Below are 27,136 nucleotides of genomic sequence, written 5' to 3' on the forward strand. Positions count from 1 at the left end.
AAATTAGAACTTCATCGATGGTTTATCAAGTGTGTGTTCCACTTAGCTTTTCCTTTTCCTCTTTTCAGTAAGGTGATGTACAGATTTGAGATCTAGATCCCAGGATTAGTGACTTCAGAAAGGTAGCATTTTTCTGTCCTGTGAAATGAAAGCTTTCTCCTTAGTTTCAGCTCAGAAGACTGAGGTGACATGCTATTAGGCACACTTTATCATGCGTGTTTCTGAATACTTTTAAATGAGTTAACATTGTCAACTGTAGATCAAGAGGAAGTCATTTGGATGATGTGGACAGAAGAGAAGATTGAAGATGAAGCAGCCCAGGGACTCATGAGTTCCCTAGCGGTAGCTCAAGGGTTTGATTGGAAGAGCCTGAGCATAGGGGTCAGTGGACACGTTTCTATTCTCATTCCACTTGTGTCCTAAGCACTTACTTGAAGGGGTCTTAGGGAAATTAGGCAGGTGTTGGTTTTCTCATCTGTAAAATGGGACTAATGTCACCCACCACTTAGAGTTGTTTTCAGGAAAATTACATACTTATCACAGAGCCTAAAGCCTATCATGTAGCATGCACTCAATAAATGATGGCTTTTGTTGCTCAGTAATGAGATGACCTGATTTTTAAACAGAAAATTCTAGGTAGGACTAACAGATTGAAGAAAAATTTGAAGGTGGAAGACAAGACTCTTGGGCTATGAAATTAACAGGGAAAGGCTACAGAAAGACTCAAAAATGGGGAGATTGGTAGCTCAATAAATGACTGCAGACTAATACATTCTTCCTCCCTGCCCTGTCCTGCAGGATGTGGACAAGTGGTCCTTTGATGTGTTTTCCCTCAATGAGGCCAGTGGGGATCATGCACTGAAATTCATTTTCTATGAATTACTTACCCGCTATGATCTGATCAGCCGCTTTAAGGTCAGTACTTCATTAAAACGATAAAAACTAAATAAAGTGTACCTGTTTGGTTCATCCTCATATGACTTTTGGATTTAAGACCAAGAGAATACTTTAAAATAGGCCCAAACTGCTCTCCGTGACTCAGAGCGCATCATTAGGACAAGGCTGCTGTGCTTTCCTCCTGGGGGTACTTTTCATTACACCCAGGCTGGTAGGTCGCAGGGACAGTGAGAGGCTGGAGGAGCCCAGTCAGATCCCTGTCTTCCTAGAAATACAACCTAAGCCTGCAATAGCCGAGCTCCCCTGTGGAGGCTGCCTGCGGCTCTCATTTCAGCACGACCTCGTGTACTATCGACCACTGCTGTCAGCCAGGCAGTAATGGAGACAGAGTGAGCCTCTGCTCCTTCTGTAAACTTTTTTTCCACCCATTGGCTCATTCAGACAAATACTCTCACATATCATCAGTGACAGACCATTGGTATTTCCCAGCCATTCATGCTTCAAATTAATTCTTCATGTTAAATAAAGAGCATGACTCGTCTCCAGTGTTCTGCTCCCCGCTCAGCCATCTCATACCATGGGCTCTCGAGGTCAGACCAGGTCCTCCAGGGAACCTGTGTATTCTGATATCTGCTGTGTATCTGCTGACATCTCCCTGATCAAGCTCTTCAGACTTCTTGCATCAGATGGACAAGACTTTGGAAATGCAGGGCTTTTTCTGTACAACATATTAAGTTCTCTGGACAGCCTGGTCTTTATCTCCTCCAAAGGACTGCATATTGGAGGATGCTTCCAATTTTTTCTTGCATGACTGTAAATACTTCATGGCAGTGGCCCATAAGTCCTTTATTTGTTGTGCATCTGAAACCTGCATGAAGCCGGAAACTGTTTCTTTGGAACAAATCTTCTGTGCACATACATATATACCTTTACTTAGCATCTTATTGGCTCACAGGGCTCCAAAGAACAACCCAGCAGTCCCACTTTTAAAAATGATAATGAGTTCATCACTGACTTCGTGTTTAATTTTTTTAAATGCTCCTGTTTAATTTAAAAAAAAAATCCACAAATGGCAAGCACGAAGAATACACCAAGGAGAAACAGGTTATGGAACCTCAGATGCATTTTCCTTAGTGTTTCTTACTAATGTGATCATTCATCTTCAATTCTTTTCCTTTATCTCTGCACTGCATAATTTACCCCGAACCACGGCATTGATCCAGAAAACAACACAATGAATGTTTCCAGGGTCCCCTTATTTAGTACATACATTTTTCAATTCTTCTTCATTTTCTGCCACATTGAAAAGGAAGCTATGTCTATTATATCTATTTGAGATGGAAAATCAGTTAAGCCAGTTGGAAATATTGTCCTCAGTTACTGGTAATTTCACGAAAAGAGACTAAAGTCTTTATGTCTTGAGAAACACATGAATGCATACCATGCAGCATATCCAGTTTGCCTGTGGGAAAACATAAAATAACACAAAACCTCCAGTTATCAAGTTATTGCAAAGCAGATGTGAGCTGCTGCCAGTAATTGAAGAAATATTGACTTCTTGAAAACCAGGCTGTTTAGGAATTGTCACTGGCTTTGGACACATGAGAAAAACCAAAACACAAAAAACAAAACCCAAATCACAATGTGATAGTCGGTCATACATGGCAACAGGAACAGTCTGTGTACTCATGTTATTACTTGCAATTTGTTACTGGTGACTTGCAATTTGGAAGATCTCATTCCACTGACCATATGTTAGGAATTGTGAAGGAGTCCACAAAATGGTACTCATTATCACTGTTATTATGACCTTCAACATTGCTTACCACATTGTTTGGGGTCTTGTGTACCTTGGTACTGGAGTGGGATGGTATTTAAGGATAGATGGGGACAAGGAAATTCAGAAGATCAGCATAGTTGCTGATAACATGGTTTTCTACATTGCATCAAAAATCATTGCTTTTCACATAAGTAAGACTAAATTTCTTTGAGATGATTTTGTGTCATTCCCCAGGGTCCCTGAATTGAAGTAAAGAATGATTTGCAAAGTGGACTGTTCTTCAACCTGGGACATTGTTGGGTTTCTAAATCATCTGATAATTTCTCCACTAATTTTTATTAACTATGAAAAGTTGTAATTTCCTCATGTGACATGTTATCCTCGAGAAAAAAGAGTAGTCAAGGTGCCTTAGACTTTTGCTTCTTCACATAAAGTAAGCCAGTCACTAATTAAGCTTGTGGCTCTCTTTCAGATTCCCATTTCTGCACTTGTCTCATTTGTGGAGGCCCTGGAAGTGGGATACAGCAAGCATAAAAATCCTTACCATAATTTAATGCATGCTGCTGATGTCACCCAGACTGTACATTACCTCCTCTATAAAACAGGAGTGGCAGTAAGTAAAGATAGGAACTCTTAGTTATACAAAAAAGGTGATGTTGGTTTTCATGTTGGAGCATGTTCCAAACCTGATGAGGTTGAGCCCGTAAGGAGCTCATTGTTCTGTGGACTCCCTGTTCCCCAAGCTATCTAACCACGGTGGGAAGTCTTGGGGTCCCCTTGTTGCCTCTGAAACTTTCTCCATCCTGGACTTGATGAAGTAGATATCTGGATGTTGCTAACATTTCCACCAGGCTATGACCAATAAAAATATAACATCCAAAACAAGATATGTACTCCCAGATATAGAGTGGTACTCTTGACCTCTTGGGATGGTCAAGAACTATGATATACACCCATATTGAGTAGATGTGGCAACCACATTATACCAAGTTACCTTTTGGCTTAAACTGCTAGGTCTTTTTCACAAGACTGTGCTAATTTTTATCCTGGTTGTGTGCATTTGATTTTTTTTTTGAACCTAAGGTTCAATTTTTACTTATAATCATTAAAAAAACCTTCTTGCTTATTATGGCTCAGCCTTTCTGCTCTTGAGATGTTTCTGGATCTCTCTTCCCTAATCCATTGTATTAGCTGACCTAACTTGGTTATCTGTGCCTTTGTCTTCTTAAACCTAGATATAAGCCATTAATAAAAGGCAGAGCTGTTAGTGACCAGAGAGGGTCTCAGGACTTTTTACTTCTCCATCAGAATTGGCACCCAAATAGACATTCTTTGGTTGTGGTTATTAATTAGCTCATAAACCCAGGGCACATTTGTTATCTTTACAGCTAAGGCATGTTGAAAGACATGGTTTAATATCTCACTGAATTAAAAATGGAAAACGGTGGGAGGAATGTTGGCTTTGGAGCTAGATAGAGTGGATGTAAATCTTGATTAATTACTTATTCGATTTGTGACCTATGATAAATTACATGAGTCTCGGAGCCAATATTGTCTCATTTTTAAAGTGGTGGAAAATACTCCACCTTGTAAAAATGCTTTGAAAGCTAGGAATAAAGTATCAAATATATTAAGCCCCTTGTCTGCCTCACAAAGAAAGCTCAATAATTAGGAATTGTTGTTGTTAAAACATTGCAGAATTTTACCAAAACCTATTAGTGTTTTTTTTTTACTTGTTGTTGTAAAACTGATTTCTTAAAAATGTTATTTAAAGGCTGTCTTTTTTTTTAAGTTATAGAAACACTACAGAGAGAATTTGTTTATTTGATAAAGGATTTCTACCAGAAACTTAGAACAAATGTCACACTTGGTAGTGATTCCAGGAAAGAATGGGGTCAAATACAGGTGTCCACATTTATATTGTTATTGGGTATATTTATGGACATCTCACCTAATGCAATATAGTATTTTAAAAAGTAAAGGAGCACACTGTGAAAATATTGAGATCCTCTCCTTTAGAAAATCAGCTATATACTATCTACAAGATGAAATAAGAGGGAGCAGGAGCATGGGAGGAATAGATAAACTCTAGATAGGGCAGAGGAGTAGGAGGGGAAGGGAGGGGGCAGGGGGTTATTAATGATGATGGAATGTGATGATCATTATTATCTAAAATACATGCATGAAGACATGAATTGGTGTGAATATACTATGTCTACAACCAGAGATATGAAAAGTTGTGCTCTATATGTGTAATAAGAATTGTAATGCATTCTGCTGTCATATATAATTAAAAAATGATAAAAAAAGGAAATAAGAACCCCCAATAATTTCTGAGTAGAAAAGCTACCTTATACACTGGAAATTAATAAGTATCATAGAAAAATATATATTCCCAACAGTTTTAAAAAATGATTACTTATAAAGAACTTTATAACTCACAAAAGGGAAGCTATAAAACTAAATTGAAGGGCACAAAAATAATGTTTAAATAAGTGGAGAATTACATAGTGTTTTACATGGTATTCTATAGATGGTATTCTATAGATGTCATTTTTCCTCAAACTAATCTATGAATTCAAAAACATACCAATCAAAATTCCTATAGAATTAGCATGATACATGATCATCTGAATCTGAAATTCATGTAAAATAAGTATTTCATAATATTAGGAAAGAAAATTCTGAAAAGAATAATGGGTGGGGGGAGAGTTTTACTCTACAGAGCTGTAGTAATAAAATGAAAATATCTACAGAGCTGTAGTAATAAAATGGATGGCATTTATGTAAAAGTAAACAAATATATCAATAAAACTAATGAGAGAGCCACAAATACACCCAAATATTTATTGATCATGTCTTAGGGGCTAGGTGCTAGGTACTTCTTTACAGGTTGCTACAAACTGTGTCTCCTGTACAAATTTATCTGTTGAAATCCTAACTCCAAAGTGATGGTATTAGGAAATACCATCATTAGGGATAGACTTGTAGATTAGGTAGTCATGAGCATGTTGTTACCAGACAGTGATATGAGGCTTTTGAGAGGTGATTAGGTCATGAGGGAGAAGCTCACATGAATGGGGTTAGTACCCTTACAACAAAGACCCCAGAGACCCTTCTCTTTCTGCCATGTGAAGATACAGTGAGAAGGTGCCTTTTATGAACTAGGAAATGAGGTTTCACCAGACACCAAATCAGCCAGCATCTTGATCTTGGACTTTGCAGCTTCTATAGTGATGAGAAATGAACGTCTATTGTCTGTGGCATTCAGTTATAGCAGCTTGAGTGGACTAAGACCCAGGGTGAGGATACACCTCTTATGCACTTCAAGAACTTACATTCTAGTGGGACAGTATAGCTAGAGTGGACCAATAAAAAATAGATGAGAGGACACACTAATACTCTGCAGAGAATTAAAATTGGGCACCATACAGGGAAAGCTGGGAGTTTGATTAGATAGTCAGGCTTTCCTGACTGTCTCCAGAGGTAATATTTAAGCTGAGCTAGTTGTGGTTTTTAGCTGTAGCCATGCTGAGAGCCAAAGGAGACGATGTCAGCAGACTATGTCAGCGATGGCACAAAAGCCCTGGTGGGAGAATAACCTGGCTGCATTCACTGAGCAGAAATAAGGTGAGCATGGTGGGAATAGCATGTGAGGGTGACAGTGGCACAAGATGAGGTTGAAGGCAGGAGCCAGACCAGGTCTGGCTTTACAAGCCTGGCAATGGTTCCAGTTTTATTCCAAGTGCTGTGGGAAGCCTCTCATGAGTTTTGGAAATGGGAGTGAATGCCATCTGATAAAAATTAGAAAAGGATTATGGTGGAGGATGGATTCAGAGGCAGCCTGTTGGAGGAGGCCTGCAGACAACTAGTGGTAGTCTGAACTAGAAAGTACTTTACTGGGATGGAGTGAAAGAAAAACTTGCCTTTTAGGGTTTAAAATGGGATGACTGATTATAGTCAAAGTACGTTCTACTGTCATGTATAACTAATTAGAACAAATAAATATGATGACTAGAAGTCAGAAGTTAAAGTGATAAATTGAGAGTAAAACTTAGATTTTTGGTTTGATGAACAAGGTTGACAAGAGAGCTTGGTTAAGCAGACCTGGGGGGAAAAGAGTCAACAATTTTGAGTTGAACAATATAAAGATTGAGTTGGATAATATAAAGATTCAGAATCTGTATCAGACCTCTGTGTGGAGATGGCAGGTAGGGAGAAAACAAAAAGACTCTGGGTTATGGGTGAGGTCAGGGATAGACTTGCAGATGAGGTCATCATGAGAATGTTGTCCCCAGATAGTGATAGGGAACCAAACAAGGTTATGTAAAGAGGGTGAACAGAGAGGTAGAAGAGGCTCTGAAGTGGGTCCTGGAGCACTCCAGAGTTTTAAAATGAAAGCAAAGAATTGGAGCCAAAAATAATAACCCGAGTGGAATGGCCAGTGATATTGGGACAAAAGGCAAGGGGACCTGGGGTCATGGAAGCCAAGCAAAGAAAGTAGTGAACTCAGTGGACGATACCATTGCATTGGTCCCAGTAGCACATCATGGTGGGAAACGTGACAGAGCAAAGTCGTTCAACTTCATGGCCATGAACAAAAGAGAAGAAAGAAGAAGGAAGTGGCTTGGATTCCACTATCCACTTCAAGGGCCGGCCCTCAATGGCTGGAGGACTTTCTACTAGGCCCTACCTCTTTAAGTTTCTACCACATGCCAATAGCACCAAGCTCAAGGACTAAGACTTCAATTCATGGGCCATTGGGGAACATTGAAGATCCAAACTATAGCATTTGATCTTGACCCTCCTGAAACTCATGTCTATCTCACCAAACAAAAGAATTTTCATTCCATCTCCAAGAGTCCCTAAAATCTTAACTCTTCCAACATTAATCAAAAATCCAATTCCAAGTTCTCCTCTAAGACTCAAGGCAAATTTAGCTGCAGTCCCTCAAGCTTGATGTAAGTCCCTCAAAAACTCAAAAAGGGCAAGTTACCTACTTGCTCTTTTCCATGTACATATCTACTTCCAAAATACAATGACACAGGGTGAATATTCACATTCCCAAAGAGAGAAATAGCCAAGTAGCAAGGAGTCATCAGACCCAAACCCAGAAGGACAAACATTAAATTCTACTGTTCCATGTTTGGCATCCAGGGGGCATACCATGTCAGGATGCAGGCTCCCAGAAGCTTGGGCATTGACACCTAACCATTTTGCTAGTAGCAACAACATAGCCACTCTGTTGGGCTGGCTTTGCATGCTGCCTGCAGTTTTCTTCTGAATGATAATCATCATCCTGGCATCTCTGATTGTCTGGGGTCTCTGTTGCAGCTTCGGCTTCATTCTCACAGCTGCATACGTTGCCCTCCCTGTCATGAGCTGCTTATAGGGATTCTGATCCTGCCACACCCTGTATGGCCTCCCAGGCTTTTCTGTGAAGTCTTGGTGGAAGCTTCTATGACCTCATAACTATTGCATTATGCATGCTGCAAAACCAGCATCACATGGAGGATCTCAGGTCAGCAGCCAGTATGAGCTGTACCTGGACCTGTTTAAACAATGACTGCATTGGCTTCTGGGTCCCTTGTGGGCTTAAGTGGTCCTGAGAAAACAGGATGCCCTAGGGCTGTCTTCCAAAAAGACTTTGTCCTGGAGAGTCTTGGAAACAAATTTGCACTTTTACATCTTTGACCTTGCAGTGGGTAGGTTCTTGCCCATACCTGAGAGGTCCTCAAAGTATATTTTCTATTGTCCTTGTGCAAAGCACTTACTTTCATTTTAATGGCTTTAGTAGTTGCACCAGCACTCTTCCTGGTCAGAATTTTACATGCATGAACTTAGGACAAGGTCAACTGCAAGTTTTCCATATCTTTCTGACCTGCTCCTCTTTGCTCCTGATTCTTCCTATAAATTTAGCTAAAAGCAGCAAGTAATACCCATGCCTTTAAAATTTCCTTCCCTAGATAAATTAGTCCATAACCTTTAAACTCAGTGTCCCACAAATTTTCAGGGCATGGACAAAATACCTTCAAATTCTTTTTTATATAGGGTTGTGGCCTCTAGGTCAGTTTTTAGCAGACCCCTCCTTCACATCTACAACCTCATCAACAGCCTTCAGTCTGCACTTTCACTAGTCTTCTGAGCCCCACCAGAATCACCCAGTAAGCTACACATTAATCTTCACTTATAGCATTCTAGACTTTCTTTAGCCTGCTTTGCAACCTTCTTCAGCAAACCCATCCTAAAAGGCTTTTCCGTGTAGTCATAGCAATGATCCCTTCTTTGTGTTAAGGTTTGGATCTGGAGTGTGCTGAATGGTTGGTCCCCAGCTTGTGGTGCTAACTGGAGGTGGTGGGAACTTCAGGAGTCAAGGCCTAGTTGAAAGAAGTAGGTCCCTGAGGGAGTGTGTGTTCCTGAGGGTAAACCTTGTCTCTCTTCCCTTTTCTCTTTCTCTCTTTGCTTTCCTCCTGTCATGAGGCAAACAGCTTTCTTCTACCATGCACTCCCCACTGTGATGTTCTGCCTTGCCAAAGGCCCAAAGCAACAAAGCCAAATAACCATGGACTGATATTTCTGAAACTATGAGCCAAAATAAATTTCTCTTTCTGTACACTGTTTTATCTCAGGCATTTTGTCACAGTAATGAAAAGCTGACTAACATACCTTGGAACCAGTTTTCTGTTTTAGCTTTCTTTCATTATAACAAATGCTTGAGACAGGTGAACTTATAAAGAAAGCCAAATGGTTTATTTGGCTCACAGTTTTGGAATTTTAGTACATGACTGATTGTTGCTCTTTCGACCTGTGAGAACACATTGTGGCAGGATCATATGGCAGAGCAAAGCTGTTCACCTCATGACTCATAACAAAAGAGAGGAAGAAGAAGTGGCTAAGATTCTGCTATGACCTTCAGAGGCAAACCCCTAGTGACCAGAAGACCTCCCACTAAACCCTACTTCTTCAAGTTTCTACCACCTTCCAGTAGTGCCAAACTGGGAACTAAGTCTTCAACACCCCTGTCTTTGGGATACATTTATGATCCAAACGATAAAACTATTATAAAGAAAAATATGCATATCAAACCTCTAGTTCTTCCAAGTATGCCCAAGGAAACCTCGTACAACAAGATTCATTATAGCAATGTTTGTAATAGTAAAAAATTGCAAAGTATGTAATAATCAGTGGGAAATAATTAAAACTCTGGAATACCATAGTTACAAATAATAAAATAGTGTTTTGACTAAAATTCAAGATATATTATTAAGTTAAAAATATTGCAGAAAAGTACGTTCCCTACTTTATCCATTATTAAACATAACACATATATATACATATGTGTTTGCATATGTAGATGTATACATGAAAATACATAGAAAACACCTAAAAGGTAAACACTAAACTGAAGATAATGATCACCTCTAAGGAGGTTCTCATCCTGAGATGATGATTAGTATATTTTCCCTGAAATGTCTAGTGATCTCTGATTTTTTGAGAATATTCATATTTTAGATTTTAGAATAGCTCTTTTAACTCTAGTGAGAAAATATTATTGTATAAGAAACAAAACCAGAAGTATCATTTATAGTAGTAGAACCATACCAAAAATTATTTAAGGAATATAACGATTTTTCTTATTATCATGACTATATAATGATCTAGGGAAATGATCATAATGTGTAATAACTGAAAAATAAGATAAATAAGTCTATCTATACTCTGAATATTTATATGCATATAAACATACCTGCATCACCTCATGATGAGAGCGTTCCTAAAGGTAATTATCATCCAGACTGATTCAGCGGGTCAGGAAGATACAGGAAAAGGTAGAACACAAAAAATGCAGACCGAATAAATCTACCCACATTTAAAGAGCTTTTCTGAAATCCAATTCAGCAACTTTCACTGACATGAAATTGTCCAGAACTGTGTCATATGGCCACTGTAATGTCAAGAGAAAACTGGAAACATTACCTTCCCAAACAAAATCAGAGATATTGTTAGGAAGAGGGAAAATTGAGCAACCAGCAGTGATTTCCCTCCAAGTAGAAATAGTCTTATTTTAAAGGAGAGGAAACTCTGACTCACAGAGATTAAGGTTATCCTGGTAGCTGTTCTAGGCTGGATTATGCTCCCCATAAATTCATATATTAAAGTCCTAACCCCAGGACCTCAGTATGGGACTGTGTTTGGACAGATGTCCTTTAAAGAAGACATGGGGTAAAATGAGGTCATGTGGTGGACCCTTGTCTGATGGGGTTGGTGTCCTTCTAAGAGTTCACTAGGACATAGTCATATGCATGCAAGAAGAAAGATCATGAAAGGATGCATAAGACAAGGGCAGAGGCCCCAGAAGAAACCTGCTGGAATCTTTTTTTAGGATTTAGAGTCTCCAAAACTGGCAGAAAATAAATTTCTGTTGGCTAATCTATCCAGTCTTTGGTATTTTATTATGGTAGCCTCAGCAAACTAATACAACAACAGAAACAGTATTTGGCACCCAGTCTGACTTCTAAGACCATGAATTGAAATATTTAGCCATGATTCTACAATGTCTTTGGCCAACAAGAGCTACTTATGCCATAGACTCTTCAAGTGCATTTATTTGAAGATATTGTGGTGAAGAACACACCAAAGTCAGAAATGCACATTGAATTCATCCATTCAACATACATTTAGTATGTATTGTGCACAGTATGCTACAAGAATATAAAGGTGAATCATACACGGCTGTTTCAGCTCTCAAAAAAACAAAAAACAAACTCCCAAGCTTTTATTCTAATCCAAGTTATCATTGACATAAATGTTACATCAGAGCAGTGATCATGATGTACTACATACTGCTCTTAAATGAGCTCATTTGCCATTTGGGACTGCATTTTATTATCAATCCAGGCCATATTCAAAATAATTCTTAAATATAGAAACTACTTCCCACTCACTCTCTTTTGGCAATGCAGCTTAAAACAAACCTCTTTCATGGTGAGCTTGCAGATGCACTGGGGAGCATTCTGATGAATGGAGAGTATATTGTTACTCTAACCTTCCATACCAATGAAGAGGGGGGAATGCTTTAAATCATTTCAGTTTTATGAATTGTGAGGCACAGGGTGGACTAAAATATCCCATTGATTAAGTGGTGTCTGGGCTTGAACATCAACAGTATTACACATTGTAATCTGTTTGTTTTACTCATTGTTGTTTAACAGAAGAATCTAGAAGATGCTTGAATTCTTTCAGAATTATTTTGCTCACTTATAAGAGAAAAAGCCTTGAGCAAATTTAGATTGAAGAGTTGTTATTAATTAATTAGATATTAGTCAGACTCCAGGCTCTGGTCTGCTTTTGATTTAGGCCAAAATATTCTAAACTCTAGAACTATCCATGGTTGTTTCATTGCTTTGGTCAGGCATAGTGCCATTAACTCTGCTTTTTCAGAAAGGAGAAGGTGTGTATCTTTTTCTTTTGATCAAATATGATGTCATCTTCTTTATAAGGAAAACACTAAGGATGTTAAACTGACATCTTGGTTGAATAGTGCTGAATAATTTTATTAGGCATTGTAATTGGATGAAATTTGGCCCTTGTGACCTTTATCCTATGGCGTCCCATTGCTAACATGTTGTATAAGATGGTAAAAAAAAAAAAATTCAGAAGGAAATTTACAGTTAAGTTTACCAATCAGAAGTCCTTAAGTAGGGAGATTATCCTGGATCCTCCAGGTGGTCCCAAGAGCATTTCACAAGAGAGTCGAAGAGACAATGTAGAAGAAATCTGAGAGGCCTAAGCAATGCTAGCTTAAAGATGGAAAAACCAGGCAAATGCAAACCATGAGAAGGAAATAAATTTCACTCATGCCATGAATATATATCTGCCCCAGACACTCCCAGAAAGAAAGACAACCATGCCGACAGCTGGATTGCAGCCTTGTAAAACCCTGACCAGAAAACCAACCATGCTGTTCTGGTCTTCTGTCTTATAGAAATATTATGTGCCAATAAATGAGAAGTGTTCTTAAGTTTGTGGTCATTTGTTAAGGTAGCAATAAAAAATTGGAGCAAAACAGTTAACTAAAGAAACTTCACCATTCATATTTCAAAGTCAACAAATTACTGATAATATTCTCCTCTAGCAATGGAACATCACCCAGGTCTTTTTCCTCCCAGTTTCCTCTGGATTGTTACATCCATCTCTCCCTGTCTTCCCCTATACACCCCGCCCCCCACCCCACATACAACTTGCCTTCCTGGGGTCACAGCACAATCCCAGTCCACCATTACCAATTGTCTAGAAATGCCTGTCAATAATCATCCATGCCACTCATATTTTGTAAATAAGGAAACACTGATAGGATGTATGGCATATCTCGACAGTTTAATAAATCTGGTATAAAATGCCTGTAGGACTTAAATTTCTGGCTCATTATACATTGACCTAAAACCATCTGCATTCTCAGATATTAATTTAGAAAAGGCAAGGGGAATGTGAACTGTATTTTATTCCATTTTTATTGGTTTTATTTTAATATGAAGCCCAATTTCTGTCAAAAGAGTTTTTCTCATACCCAAGGTGTTTTTAGCTACTCAGGATAAGAGTACTGAGATCACATTGAATTCATTGTTCTCTTTGACTGCAACTTCTAACTGACCCCTCCACCCCACTATGAATTCAGTTAATTGCTAGTTCATTTGGATCCTACCTCCAAGCTGTCCCTGTATCCGATAAGAACTTTCCAGTCCCTAGATGATGCTCTCCTATCTCCTTTCCCTGCTCCTGCAGTGGTGTGCTGGGTGTGGGTGAACTTCACTCTCTTACTTGTGAACTTCACTGCCTGTTGAACCCAGTTTCCATTCCTCACTCATTCCAGGCTCACCAGGCCCTAATCAGCCCTAATTCCCACTCCATTCAAGGGCTTATCTCCTTCCTCAAGATGAACAAGTTTCTTCTGAAAATGCCCACCTCCACTTCTTGCTCTGTCTAGTCTTCAAGGCCCATCTTAAATGTCTCTTCTCTGTGAAGTTATCTCTCTCTCCCCTCCCTTCACCTACCCCAGACACCATCTCTTCTTTCTTCGTATCCCTAAACTACCATCATTGACCCTAAACATCTGTTTGGATTGTTGAAAAGCTTGGGTTTTAAAATGAGATTTAAAGGCTATGGTTTTGGAGGTATTTTTTTTTTGTATGTTCGTTTAATCATGCACTGTTTTGGTTTATTAGAAGTGAGTTACACCAAAGCCAGGGTTTGGTTCCTATGTTTGGGGAAGGAGGAAGTGTCACTGGTATTTGTGATGCGGGAACTGTAATCAAAGTTAATTTAGAGGCTTTCTGCTGACTGGGCTGATGTTCTGTGACAGATTTGCTTAGGTGCTACACTGTTTCCCATTCATAATCTTACTTTAAAATGTTAAATTATTTTGCAGGAGTTTAGAAAAGTAGATGTATGTAGGGAGTAGGTAGAGGTAGTCAGGGGTGAATAGGTCAAGATAGGATGTCAGGAAAGGAAAGAAAGAGATTGCCAAAGTCAAAAAAACTCTATGTGATATGTCTGGACAAGATCAAGAAAATGTGCAATATAAAATCATACCTATATAACTTTATGAAAAATTGTATGAACACATGAGCAATGACCCAAAGAAAATACAACTTAAAAGATCATAAGTGAGTATTCTGGATTCATGCTATGTTGGCTTTTCACATGGCCAACACAGGTGTACCTTGGGTAGGTCCTACGTCTCTACCAGTTTCAGTTTTCTCTTGTGTAAGTGAGCATCAACTAAACAGCACCTCCCTTTATGATGTTGTGAGAGTGACATGAGTTTCTACATAAAAAGCACCTAGAATTGGGTCTGACACCAAGGGACATCCCCTACCTGGGTACCATGGGGCGGTGATAAAGGGTTCTTTGTTACCTGCAGAACATTTTTGTAGCTTCAGTTTTCTTGCTGTTATTCTTCATCTTATCTGTCTCCTTTTCCCCTCCTTGTACCTCAGTTTGTATTATTATTATTATTATTATTAGTAGTAGTAGTAGTAGTAGTAGTAGTAGTAGTACTACCCGGGATTCAACCAGGGGTGCTTAACCACTGAGCCACATCCCCAGCTGTTTTTTATATTTTATTTAGAGCCAGGGTGTTGCAGAGTTCCTTAGGGCCTTGCTAAGTTGTTGAGGCTGACTTTAAACTTGCGATCCTCCTGCCTTGGCCTCTTGAGCTGCTGGGATTACAGGTGTGTGCCACCACACCTGACCTCAGTGTGTATTTTTGAGGTGCATTATGGAGGATGCCAAAAAGTTTCTTGACATTTCATGCTTAGATTTTAATAGAAATAATTTATAAAAAGTGTAATTTTTTAATATAATTTTTTATTTATATATGACAGCAGAATGCAATTCATTCATATTACATAAATAGAGCAGAATTTTTCATGTCCCTGGTGTACACAAAGTAGAATCACACCATTTGTGTTTTCATACATGTACTTAGGGTCATGATGTCCATCTCATTCCACTGTCTTTCCTACCCCCATTTCCCCTCCCTACTCCTCCCTCCCCTTTGCCCTATCTAAAGTTCATCTAAAGATCCTCCATTCCTCCCATGCTTGCCCCCCATACTCATTATGAATCAGCATCTTTATATCAGAGAAAAAATTCTCCATTTGTTTTTTTTGGGACTGGCTAACTTCACTTAGCATTATGTTCTCCAACTCTATCCATTTACCTGTGAATACCATGATTTTATTCTCTTTTATTGCTGAGTAATATTCCATTGTGTACATATGCCACATTTTTTTATCCATTCATGTATTAAGGGCATCTAGGTTGGTTCTACAGTTTAGCTGTTGTGAATTGTGCTGCTATAAACATTGATGTGTCCCTGTAGTATGCTATTTTTAAGTCCTTTGGGTATAGACCCAGGAGAGGTCTATATCTGGGTCAAATGGTGCTTCCATTCCCAATTTTCCAAGAAATTTCCATACTGCTTTCCATATTGGCTGCACCAATTTGCAGTCCTACCAACAGTGTATGAGTGTACCTTTTCCCACATCCTCTCCAAAAAAGTGTAGTTTTTTCCTTTGAGTTATCTTTTTGCTTATTCTTCATCTTATTCTGAAGTATTTTTTTATAGGTTATATGCCATTTGTTTATTTATTTTTCACTTACCCATCCTCAAAGAAGACAGTGAATCTCAGGAATTTTCCTAGACAAAGAAGAAAATCAATTGTTAAATAAAAGAAATAGTTAAAATAGGATATCACAAAACATGAATTCATTTTAAGTCATTTTGTATGACCTTTAATCATAAATATAGTTTATGCACTTATCTTTAATTTAGACTGTAAGCTCTTTTCTGAGTTCTGCTAATTGCAGTGTCTGTTGTCATCTGAGAGCAATCCTGCCCATATCTAAGATTTCTAGCTTCATGTCCTTCAAGTGAAATGGGAATTAAAGAGACTCATGAAACAAACTGAATGTACAGTCTCCTTAAATTTTTATACTTGTTTTCTATGGTTTCACAGTTGTCATGTATTTTGAAAGCAGTTCTTTTAGCAACTTTCCAAAGCATTGAATTTGCGTAGAAATAACAACTTAATTGTTTTGTGTTCATATCCTCTTGGTTTATGTCACATTTAATTACATAATTGTAATAATGAGTTCAAAGTGTCAGAGTGGGGCTAGGAATAACCATACTGAATTCTGTGAGCATCAATTCAACCAGCAATGAAAGTGAGCAGAGGGTCCCAAAGGGGAGTGCCTGTGAGTCATGAAGGTTCTGCTGTGTGGGCGTTGGGCAGAGAGGATGGCAACCATCCCTGAACACACAGAGACCACAAGATGGAAATCAGTTAAGGAACTTCCACAAGCAGTGGTTCTCATACTTTGGTGTGTATCAGAATTATCTGGATGGTTTAGTAACACAGATGACTGGACCACAATTTAGGGTTTCTGGACCCATGAGGTTGGGTGGAGCCAAAGAATTTGCTTGCATTTCTAGCAAGCTTCAGGTGATGCTGCTGCTGGTCCAAGGAACACATTTGGCAAACCATTGAATTACACCAACCTGGACAGTGTGGATGGTGATAGTATTCACAGGGCAGAAAGTCACGTGTTATTTCTCTATTTGTCTTTACCCACCTTATGGTGGATATTCACCCAGTGATCAGAGACGAGGTTTTCTGTTCCTCTTAGTGCTTGATGTTCTGTTGAAATTGTGTGTGTGTGTGTGTGTGTGTGTGTGTGTGTGTGTGTTTGTAAGAGAGAGAAAGAAACCTAGTTACATTATTTGGAAATTGTTGGAGAATGCAATGATGAGGGCTTTTAAAGATTTTGTGTTCACTGTTTTTCAGCTTTCTTGAAAAAAAGAGAAAAGTACCAGTTCTTTCAAAACTGTGACTGCTCTTTTTAAGTCACAAGTCCTGCAGTCTCTTCACAGGGGGGAACAAAACACCCTCACTTCTGCATGTCAGAAAGCTTGGCAGGAGCTTACAGCTGTGGGTGGGAAGGCGGCCGTGTGGTCTGTCGTCAGCACGCTGAAGACTTTCTCTGAGAATGAGACAGATTATCTGATTGCTCTGTAATCTCCCTTTCAGAACTGGCTGACGGAGCTGGAGATCTTTGCTATAATCTTCTCAGCTGCCATCCACGACTATGAACACACCGGAACTACCAACAATTTCCATATCCAGACTCGGTGAGGATGCTGACATGTTGGAGAAGAGGCGGGATCGGGCAGGGGTAGAGTTTTAGAAGTCAGAGAGGTATTTGTCACCTGTCTTTTACATGGTTACTCTATTTTGAGTTTCTGAAAAAAATGAACATATACACAAAAAATTGGCCTGGTCAGCGTCAATCAAGACCTAGGGTGTAAGAAGCCATCTGCTCTTAATTCTTGTATTTGATTCAGATCTAGCAAGCAAACATTCTCTATTTTAATTGTTCTTTATTTAAAATGTCCTAGGCCTGCTCTACCTATTTCTGATAAGTGGTAGGGTAGTAGCACAGAGGCCCAGAAGCCATGCAGACTAAATCAGGGACAGGTGATGATTGGACTATTTCTATTGACATCAACAGTAATTGAGCCTTCTTGACCTCTGATCTCTGGGGTTCTGGTGAATTGCTCTTCTCATTTTCTCTGATTTAATTTCTGTTCAGTGCCTGCACTGTAGTTTGGCACAGGACTTGGGAAGCTGGGTTGTCTCATGCCGGCCACCTTCACCATGAGCAACCTGTGCATCCTTCTTGATGAACAGCTCAGGTAAACACGAACCTCCACTGAGAATAGTACCTGCAGGTCCAAGTGGCCCATTCTGAACCTCCTGATCTTTAACAGACATCAATGATTGATTTCAGGATGAAGGATTTTGATTTTGATATGCTTTCTTCCCAAGCTGTGGATCTATCCAGTCCTTTCCTCCTCTGTGTAAACCTAAAACCTTGCCTTTTCTCAGGACACTGTGATGTGGAATTGAACAGAATCTGACAGTAGGGTTAATTGGGCTTTGGTATAAGAGCCAAAGAAAGCTTGGATTTGGGGAAAGGTGGTAAGACAAAGAGAAAAATCATGGGGGCAGGGGTTGGATAGTTGAATACTAAATAAATACTTGCTGATTTCACTTGAAAAAGCAGGTGTGTACTCCAGATAGGTTTGTGTTCATTGAATCAATCCATATGTATTTAATGAACTCAATGCTAGATTGTGAGGTGCACATACAAATGACAACATCATCTGGTCTGTTAGGAGGGGCATTCCAGCACAGAGGGAGTAGACAGGAGGGCGGAAGCTCTTTGCTTTAGTTCCTGCTCCTGCCTTCCTGCATGGTGATCTCAGCCACGGGGAGGCAGCCCTTTGTAGTTCTTTTCTAAGGTACTTAGATGGAGGGAACTCCACAGAGCAGCTCTGCTCAATGTGGGTCTGTGGGTGGAATCTTTGCTCTGAGGACAGAGACTGCAGTGAAGAGCACCTGCTGCAGGAAGCTGGGGAGGTGGTTGGAGTGACCGTGGATTTTGCCTGGAGACCAGAACTAACGATCACAACTCAAGAAAGCAGCTTCATTACAGGAGGTGAAAAGTAGCTTCCTGCCACGAAATACACACCCATTGGTACTTAACTTACTCAGCAGATCTAAGAGGTCATCTTTCACCAAGGCATTTGTGTGTTTTGTATTATCTCCTTTGGAAAATTCCAGTGGGTCCCATTAGGCTCCATTTAAAATGAAATTCGAACACTGGTCTTCTTGGACAGAGCTTTATTCAGTGTGTCTGAATCAGTGTGATCCTTCTGCAGAAAACTAAGTCTGTGACTTAGTTTGTCCCTCGATGGACAACATGTTAAGCCTAACACTTCTGAGGTATGTTAGCGACATCCCAAAGTTTGACCAGTGGCAGGTGAAAGCTATCTTGGGAGTATTGGCCCTTCTGTCAGAAGTTCTCACCTCCATCCCAGCCCTGACACTCAGCCACCATGGGACCCTCAGAAGCCACTTTACATCTCTGCGCTCAGCTTCCTTGTTGAGAAATGAGTGAGCTTTAAAAATCCAAGCCTTCATTCAATTAAAATAAATAAATTCAATTAAAATAATATACAGCTCTGTTTGGTGACATTCAGTTAAAAAATGGTCTTAGAGAAAGTGACAGCTGTCATATAATTTTGGTTTTTCCTTTCTCCTTCCTTCCTTCCTTCCTTCCTTCCTTCCTTCCTTCCTTCCTTCCTTCCTTCCTTCCTTCCTTCCTTCCTTCCTTTCTATTGGAGATTGAACCTAGGGACACTTTGCCACTAAACTGTGTATTGTCCTACTTTTTATTTTATTTTAAGTTGCTTAGGGCCCCACTAGGTTCCCGAGGCTAGACTTGAATTTGCAATTCTCCTGCAAACTCCAGGGTCACTGGGATTACAGGCTTGGGTCACCATGCCCAGCTCTATTCTCAATTATCAACATGTGGCTTTTGCATGAAAAAATTTTTAAGATGAAGAGGCAACTTGCAGACCATACCCAGTAGGGGATATGTGTTCAGAGCCTCACAGCTAAAACAAATAAGTTGGTACATTTATTGAATTAAGTAAAAATTTTAACTTAAAAGTTATTCCAGAAAATATAAGAAAGTTTGACATAATCCACATTTTAAAAAACTACCTTTGCCACTACTTCAGGTCATTGGGGTCTGGTTATATAGCTTCCAGAGAATTCCTGAGCTGGATGACACAGAATTCAAACCCAGATATTGATATTGAGGGAGCCTACATGCATCTGTTGATAATTTATAGTGCTCCTTTGAGGTTCTGATTTATGCAGATAGCATGAGGGTGGAGATGGTTCCTAAACCTAGGAAGAAGTGCATGTGTACTCCATCCTGTGGGCATTCCCTGCAGGGATTCTGGGGGAATGTCCTGAACAGTCCTGTGTGGCTCTGTGCAGGTCTGATCCAGCGATTCTATACAACGACAGATCTGTATTGGAAAATCACCATTTGAGTGCAGCCTATCGCCTTCTGCAAGAGGATGAGGAGATGAATATCTTGATCAACCTCTCAAAGGATGACTGGAGGTAAGGATGAGATGTGAGAGATCTGGTAGCCAGAGAAGGAACTGTGTGGACAGATGAAGTGTACTACTCTTGAAGAAAGGGCATCCCATTTCAATTTAATTGTTGTAGCTCTCACTCTCTGTTTGCAGGTGAATCTCTCTTATGTCTAATTGTTTTTTTCTTGTCAAAAAATGTTGAAGTGTTTGTAAATAGAGGCTATAGACCATGATGCTTTGATCCCATCTGTTTAGTTTTTCCATCTTTACAATGTGTTTCTAATAATGAGTTGGAAAAGGGAAGGATTTGGGGTCAAATAATTCAGTGTCAAGCTAAAACTTCTTGAGGAGGGAAACTGGAAAATCACTTTCCAACAGTATCCAGTTGAGGGTATTTTGCAAAGTTTCTTGTTTGTTAACTTAGAAAACTTGTGTTGCTTTTAGCTAAGCTCCTTAAATCTGAACTTTATCAGTTAGTGTCTGTGAAAAACACCTTCTGTATTTGATTTGGACTCTTAGTGATCTTCTAAAATTTTCTAAGGAAATTATTTTACAGTTACAAAAATCCTGAGTACTTATTTCTGTCTCCTAAATGACAGTGTGTGATTTTGGATTTAGGCACTCCTGGGTTTGAATATGGATTGAATCACATAATACATGTCTGTGACATTGAGGAAGTTAATCTCTTCCAGAAAATAGATAAAAACATTTTCTCTACAATGTGGTTAGGGTTATAATAAATGATATCATCCATTTTAAAGGCTTTGCACACATTGTGGCAGATATAGAACAAACCCACAACTCATTGTAGGTATAAATATGGATCAAGGCATTTTTAAACTTAGAGACACAACTTCTCCATCCTTTCAAGGTTCACTGTGACAGAGAACAGCTTCGCACAGATTCAGAGGCATCTGAGTTTTAAAGTATTGCATGAGGGCCTGTTTAGGTAGTAGATATTCCTGGCCAAGTGACAAACTAACAAATTGCCCCAAAGCTTGCACAATTTGCGTTAATGCCTCTAACATACTTTTAAAACATAGCTATGTCACTTTTTCCATCTTTGTTTTGGATTTTCTACCTTTCTTTAGCTATAGTTCTCCAAGTTTAGCAGCATTGTTTGTCTTTCCATTCCACTGTGACCATGAGCTTCATTCACTCACTCAGTGAGTCTCGTGTAGACACTGCTTCACCCAGCATAAACCAGAATGCATCAGTTCACACCAGGCACATTGCTGCACACCAACCCAATCATCCTTGCTTATCTCTGCATTCTTATTGGTGGATATTTGTGAAGTACCAGTTGTGAATGACCTGAGTATTTACTCTAAACAAAGCAAGTTATAAAATCATGTAAATACATACTACATAGGTAGAATTAGTGTAAAACATGAACAGACTAGTCTCTTAAAAGTACAGTTGATTGAAATCTATTTATATACTCGCCTTCCATACCTATTTTCTTATTCACTGCTATGTTGTCTCATAGAGTGAATTTAAGTATTATCATTATGGAATGTCTCAGTTACTGGTGGAAACTTCTGATAGTTATAAACTGTTATACCATGTTTTGTTTCTACAGCTGTTTCTTGGGATTTACCTAAAACAAAAATTATAGCTTATGACTTTAAATTACATGATTAAGTATTCTATCTTCATTTAAGGACAGCTTGAAATATTATTTTGTTATTTTATCATATTTTATTAGTTTTTAGATACAGTGTGGTATTATCTCATAAATGAAATACTAATTTAATAATTAGAGCGCTCAGCTAATGAATTGACCCAAAGACAACATATTTTACCATTCTATGTCTTTCTCAGAAAGAAATTTTAATAGTTGGTAGGTTCTATCAGACTTTTTAGAACCTTTACAAGCAAATGTATTACCAGATATTTATTTCGTTTCAAATTGGAATAACATGGAATTCTACTTTTGGCAGGCCAAATAAGCTGTTAATGAACTGATATGCATGCAAATAACATCTAGAAACCCTGAAAAAAAAGTTTTTATATGACTCCATGACTTGAGGGATTTAGGGAGAACAAAATCAGGCAACTTTTGAATGGATGTCAAAATTTGGAGAATGTGACAAGACAAGGTAAATTTGCTCTTTTTGTAACTTTGTAGGAAATCTCAAGTGAAGATAACACCTTGATATCATACACTCACACCTCACACACACACACACACACACACATACACAAACACACACACATATAACTACATTCCATCTATAAGAGATATGCTTCAGATATAAAGATACAAATAAGATGAAAGCAATGATATAAATATACCAACAGTAAGTATAAGAAGGTAAATTGATGATATTAATATCAGGTAAAATGAACTGCAAGATAAGGAGTATTGACAAGGAAAGAGAAAGTTTTCTGACAATGAAAGAGTTAATTCATCATGAATAACATATCAATCATAATAAATATCACATAACTACAGATCTCCAAAATATAAAATATAAAAATTAGTAGGAAAGACAAGAGGAACATGTATTTCTATAATCTTTGGTCACTATGGATGTAAATTAGAAATCATTAAAAGTATCTGGGAAAATCTCACATAGTTGAAAATTAAACAATACACTTCTAAATAATTCATGGGTCCAAAAAGTAATCACAGGGAAAATTAGAAAATATTTCAAATTTAATGAGAATGAAAATGGCAGCATATTAAAAATTTGTGGAATCCCATTAAGGCAGTGCTTAGAGGAAATTTATAGCTTTAAATGCTCATTTTAGGAAAGGAGAAAGATCTGATCAAAATGACTTCAAGGAAATAGAAAAAGAAAAGTAAATGCAAAGTAGATAGAAGAAAGTGAATTAGCAATGATAAGTGAAGAAATAAGAAAAACAGAAAACAATGGCAAAAATTAAAGTTAAATGCTAATACTTTGAAAAGAGCAAAAAAAAAATTGATGTCTCTGATCATACTGAACAATACCAAAGATAGAGAACATACATTACCCATCAGATTCTATAGACACCAAATACATAAGAAAATATTACAGTTTTATTTCAATAACTTTGATAACCTTGATGAAATAGACAAATTCCATTAAAAAGAAGAAACATAAAATCTGAATATTCCTATATCCCTTAAGATAATTGAATTTGTCATTTAAAAAAAACCCTTCCCACAAAGAAATCTCATCCTTGGATGGTTTCACTGGCAATTCCATTAAATGCACAAAGAAGAAATAACCGCAACTTGTTCATCAGCTCTATGTTTTGTCATGTGACCAGACTACCCAACTTAAACTTAGAGGAGGAAAAGTTTTCCTGGGCTCATGAGATGAGGCAAAACATCATGGTGGAGGGCATGGTGGAGGGAAGCTGCTCAGCTCAGTGGGGAAGCAGAGAGAGGGGGGGTGGGGAAAAGATGAGGTTGAAGAGAAGATAAACCCTTCCAGGGCACGTACCCACTGACCTAATTCCTCCAACTATGTCCTACCTCCCTGTAGTCCATTCAGCTCTCCATGGATGAATCCATCAAATGAACTACCATGAGGTCATAGCCCTCATGATTCAACCATTGACCTAAAGCCCCACTACTAAACCTTACTGAATTGGGGACCATGGGTTCAGTAATGGGCTTTTGGGTGGACATTCCACATATCATGACATCAACCTTACACCAATTTACCTAGAAAACAAAGAAGGAAAAAATATTCTCCTTGTGTTTTATGAGGTTTAATTTTGACACCATACCTATACCCTGCCCAAAACATCATTACTTTAATATTAAAGACCAATATATCTTGTAAACATAGGTAACAACAATCTTTATTAAACAATAACGAAATTAATGTAATTATATATATAATGATAATGCATCAGTGTGTGATGACTAATTTTATGTCAATATGACTGGATTACTGTGTGCTGGATATTGGATCAAACATGATTTGGAATGTTTCTGTGTGTGTGTGTTTTTAAATGTGATTAATGTGTGAAAGAGTAGACTCAGATTGCCCTTCCTAATATGGGTGGACCTCATTCAATTATTGAGAGCTAGAAAAGATAACAAGGCTGACCCTCCCTTGAGTAAAATAGAATCCTTCCTGCCTATCTATAAACTGAGACACCAGTACACGTCCATTAGAATAATGGAAATTAGAGACTGACAGAAGTAGTCAAAGAAAAGCTGGAACTTTCTTTCACTGGTGGTCAATATGCAAAGTGATTCAACTATTTTGAAAAATGTTTGACAGTTTCTCATAATAGGAAAAAAATGGCTACCTAAAACAACAACCATTGTATTTCTGCCTGCCTACTGGCCCCAAAGAAATGAAAGCATATGTTCACACCAATAACTTGTCTGTGAATACTTGTACCATCCTTATTTCCAATAGCCCTCAACAAAAATCTAATTACCCAAATTGCCCATCCATTGGGAAATAGAACTTCTCACTTGTGGAATAACCTGGAATATCCACTCAGCAATAAATGGAAAGGAACTGTTGATGAACCACTGCATGGATGAATGGCAAACTATTGTGCTGAGGAAAGGAAGCCCAAAACAAAAGAGTACATTTTAGTGTGTGTGTGTGTGTGTGTGTGTGTGTGTGTGTGTGTGTGTTATGTATATTAAATGGTTAGTGCTCACTGAGTTATGCAGTTTATACAGAAGCAGTTTATTCTATGTAAATTATAACTCAACAAAGCAACAAAGTTGTTAGAGACAGTAAAATGATGAGTATTTTACTGGGGTTCAGGGGAAGGAAGAAGGAGGAACTAGGGGGAGCATGAGAAAATTTAGAATGCTGAAATTATTCTGTATGATACTGTAATGATGAACACATAACCTTACGTTATGTTGAAAACTGTAGAACTGGGCAATGTGGTGGATGAACCCTCGTGTATGTACTTTAGGTAATATGTCAATATTGGTTCTCAGTTGTAATAAATGCACCACATTAATGAAAGATGTTAATACTAAGGGAAACTGTGCAGGGAAGAGGAGGTATATGGAACTCTCTATCCAAGCTGCTCAATTTATCTGTGAACCTGAAACTATTCTAAAAACTAAAGTCTATTTTTAAAAAAGGTAGAATCCCTTTACCTGAAATATAATATGGATTATCAGTCTAGCTCCTAGAATCATTTTCAAGTTAATTCATCCTCAAAACTTTGAATTGAGTTGAGAAATGAGCACTTTAATATAATTTTCAGCTTCATTGGGTTTTTCCTGTGAGTTACTTTTCCAAATGATTTGTGTATTTCATGAATCATATTCCTAATAAATGATTTCCTTAATCTTTTTTTTTTGGTATTCTGCTACCTTTCCTATATTTCCTTAATCTTTAACCTTCATTTATTCCTCATAAAAACCCGCTGAAAAGAATCTAATTAGATTAGAAATGTCAGAAAGGATTAATTGATTTTGATTAGAAGCATCAAAAAATAAATTAATTTTTCTTTTTCACTTTTTTTCTCCCCCCCGCTTCTATCCTTTTTTCTCTATGGGTGCCCCTGAAAGGGAGTTTCGAACCTTGGTCATTGAGATGGTGATGGCCACGGATATGTCTTGCCATTTCCAGCAAATCAAAGCAATGAAAACAGCTCTGCAGCAGCCAGAAGCGTAAGTGGGCTGGTGACATAGTGTTTTCCTAGGTGTTTGAACTGGGGCTTCCTTGTTCCTGTTGTACTGTAAAAGCACATCTCCTTCACATAACCTGATTGGGTGCTCTCATAAAGTGGGGGTGTTTGGAGGAGGGTGCATGAAAATTATACATATCTCACAATTAGGCATATTCTCATCAGAGTTGAAACAAACCATAGGACCAGTAACCACTTAGAATTTAAAATAGTCCCTTGTGAGCAATTAAATGATCAAAGATCCACTTAAGACAGAGACAGGAAGAAAAAGCCTGTGATTCTTGGATCCTTTTCTTCTTGAATGATACAGCCATTCCATGAATGGGATTGAGTCAGAAGCATCCAGTTTAATAAACAGGGAGACCAAGGTGATGTGTACCCCATCACTGGGCGAAATAATGCCTCTTTCCTTCATTTAGCTGAGGTTGCATTTGAGATGGGAGAATGGAAGAGATTTAAACCCTCAGTGATTTTTAAAATCCTTCTGAGGATAGATGTGTGGTCGTTGAGTGTGGCCACTTTGCTTTTCAGAATTGAGAAGCCCAAAGCCTTATCCCTGATGCTGCACACGGCAGACATTAGCCATCCTGCAAAAGCGTGGGACCTGCATCACCGCTGGACCATGTCACTGCTGGAGGAGTTCTTCAGACAGGTACCTTGTTGCTGTGCTGGTCATCAGGGCTGTCATCACTGGGTATTTTAGGAAATTCATGTTTGGAACCAATATGATTGGGACTCTTAACATTAGTTATTTTCTTCAGGTGGGGCCATGGGTTTCACAGCTTTGATCCCTCCTTCCTGGATATATCATGTTTGAATCTTAGCCAAATTCTGATTCTTAGGACATTATAAAATGTATCTCTATCTTATACATTTTTGTTTAGAAGGAAAAGCATTTTCTATGTCATTTGAGGACCCCTCCCCTTTATTTTCTAATGGATTGAAAAAATGGTATTTATTTTGGCATAGACCTATGGGATTAAGTTGTTAATCTTTAACTCATGTCTCTGTTACAATTGGTTGGGTAGAAACACCCAAGGTATTAAATTCCAAAACGAAGTGTGGCAAATCAGGGTAAGGAAATCATTAGACACTGTTTTTCCAATTATATTTAAACTTAACCACATCTTAAGATCCAGAGTTGTGTTATCTACAAGAATAGACAATCTTTAATGAGTATACATTGCTTTCAAACAAATTTAAAAATACATATTTAGATCAGAGAAATAGAAAGGAAAATCATGCACATTACCAAGACCAAAGTCTTTTCAGTCTCAGGCATGTATACCTAACCTGGTCTCCAAAAGAATTGTGTTCAGACATCT

At 38.4% G+C, this 27,136-nt stretch overlaps 1 protein-coding gene across 14 annotated transcripts in view; it reads left to right on the plus strand.

Moving 5' to 3' along the window:
- The window catches only part of Pde1c (phosphodiesterase 1C), a 603,438-nt gene that overhangs the window by 493,669 nt on the left and 82,633 nt on the right, over positions 1-27,136 (plus strand). For all 14 annotated transcript variants that reach the window (XR_013435068.1, XM_021722262.3, XM_078039880.1 and 11 more), the window contains 6 exons: positions 799-915; positions 3,150-3,290; positions 17,269-17,369; positions 20,092-20,220; positions 25,693-25,794; positions 26,343-26,463. Coding sequence is in view for 13 of the 14 variants with exons in the window: in XM_021722262.3 (XP_021577937.1) it covers positions 799-915; positions 3,150-3,290; positions 17,269-17,369; positions 20,092-20,220; positions 25,693-25,794; positions 26,343-26,463 (711 nt within the window). In the remaining variant the exon portion in view is untranslated. The remainder of the gene's footprint in view (positions 1-798; positions 916-3,149; positions 3,291-17,268; positions 17,370-20,091; positions 20,221-25,692; positions 25,795-26,342; positions 26,464-27,136) is intronic.

Source organism: Ictidomys tridecemlineatus, chromosome 2 (genome assembly GCF_052094955.1).
Source record: "Ictidomys tridecemlineatus isolate mIctTri1 chromosome 2, mIctTri1.hap1, whole genome shotgun sequence".
Classification (NCBI taxonomy): Eukaryota; Metazoa; Chordata; class Mammalia; order Rodentia; family Sciuridae; genus Ictidomys; species Ictidomys tridecemlineatus.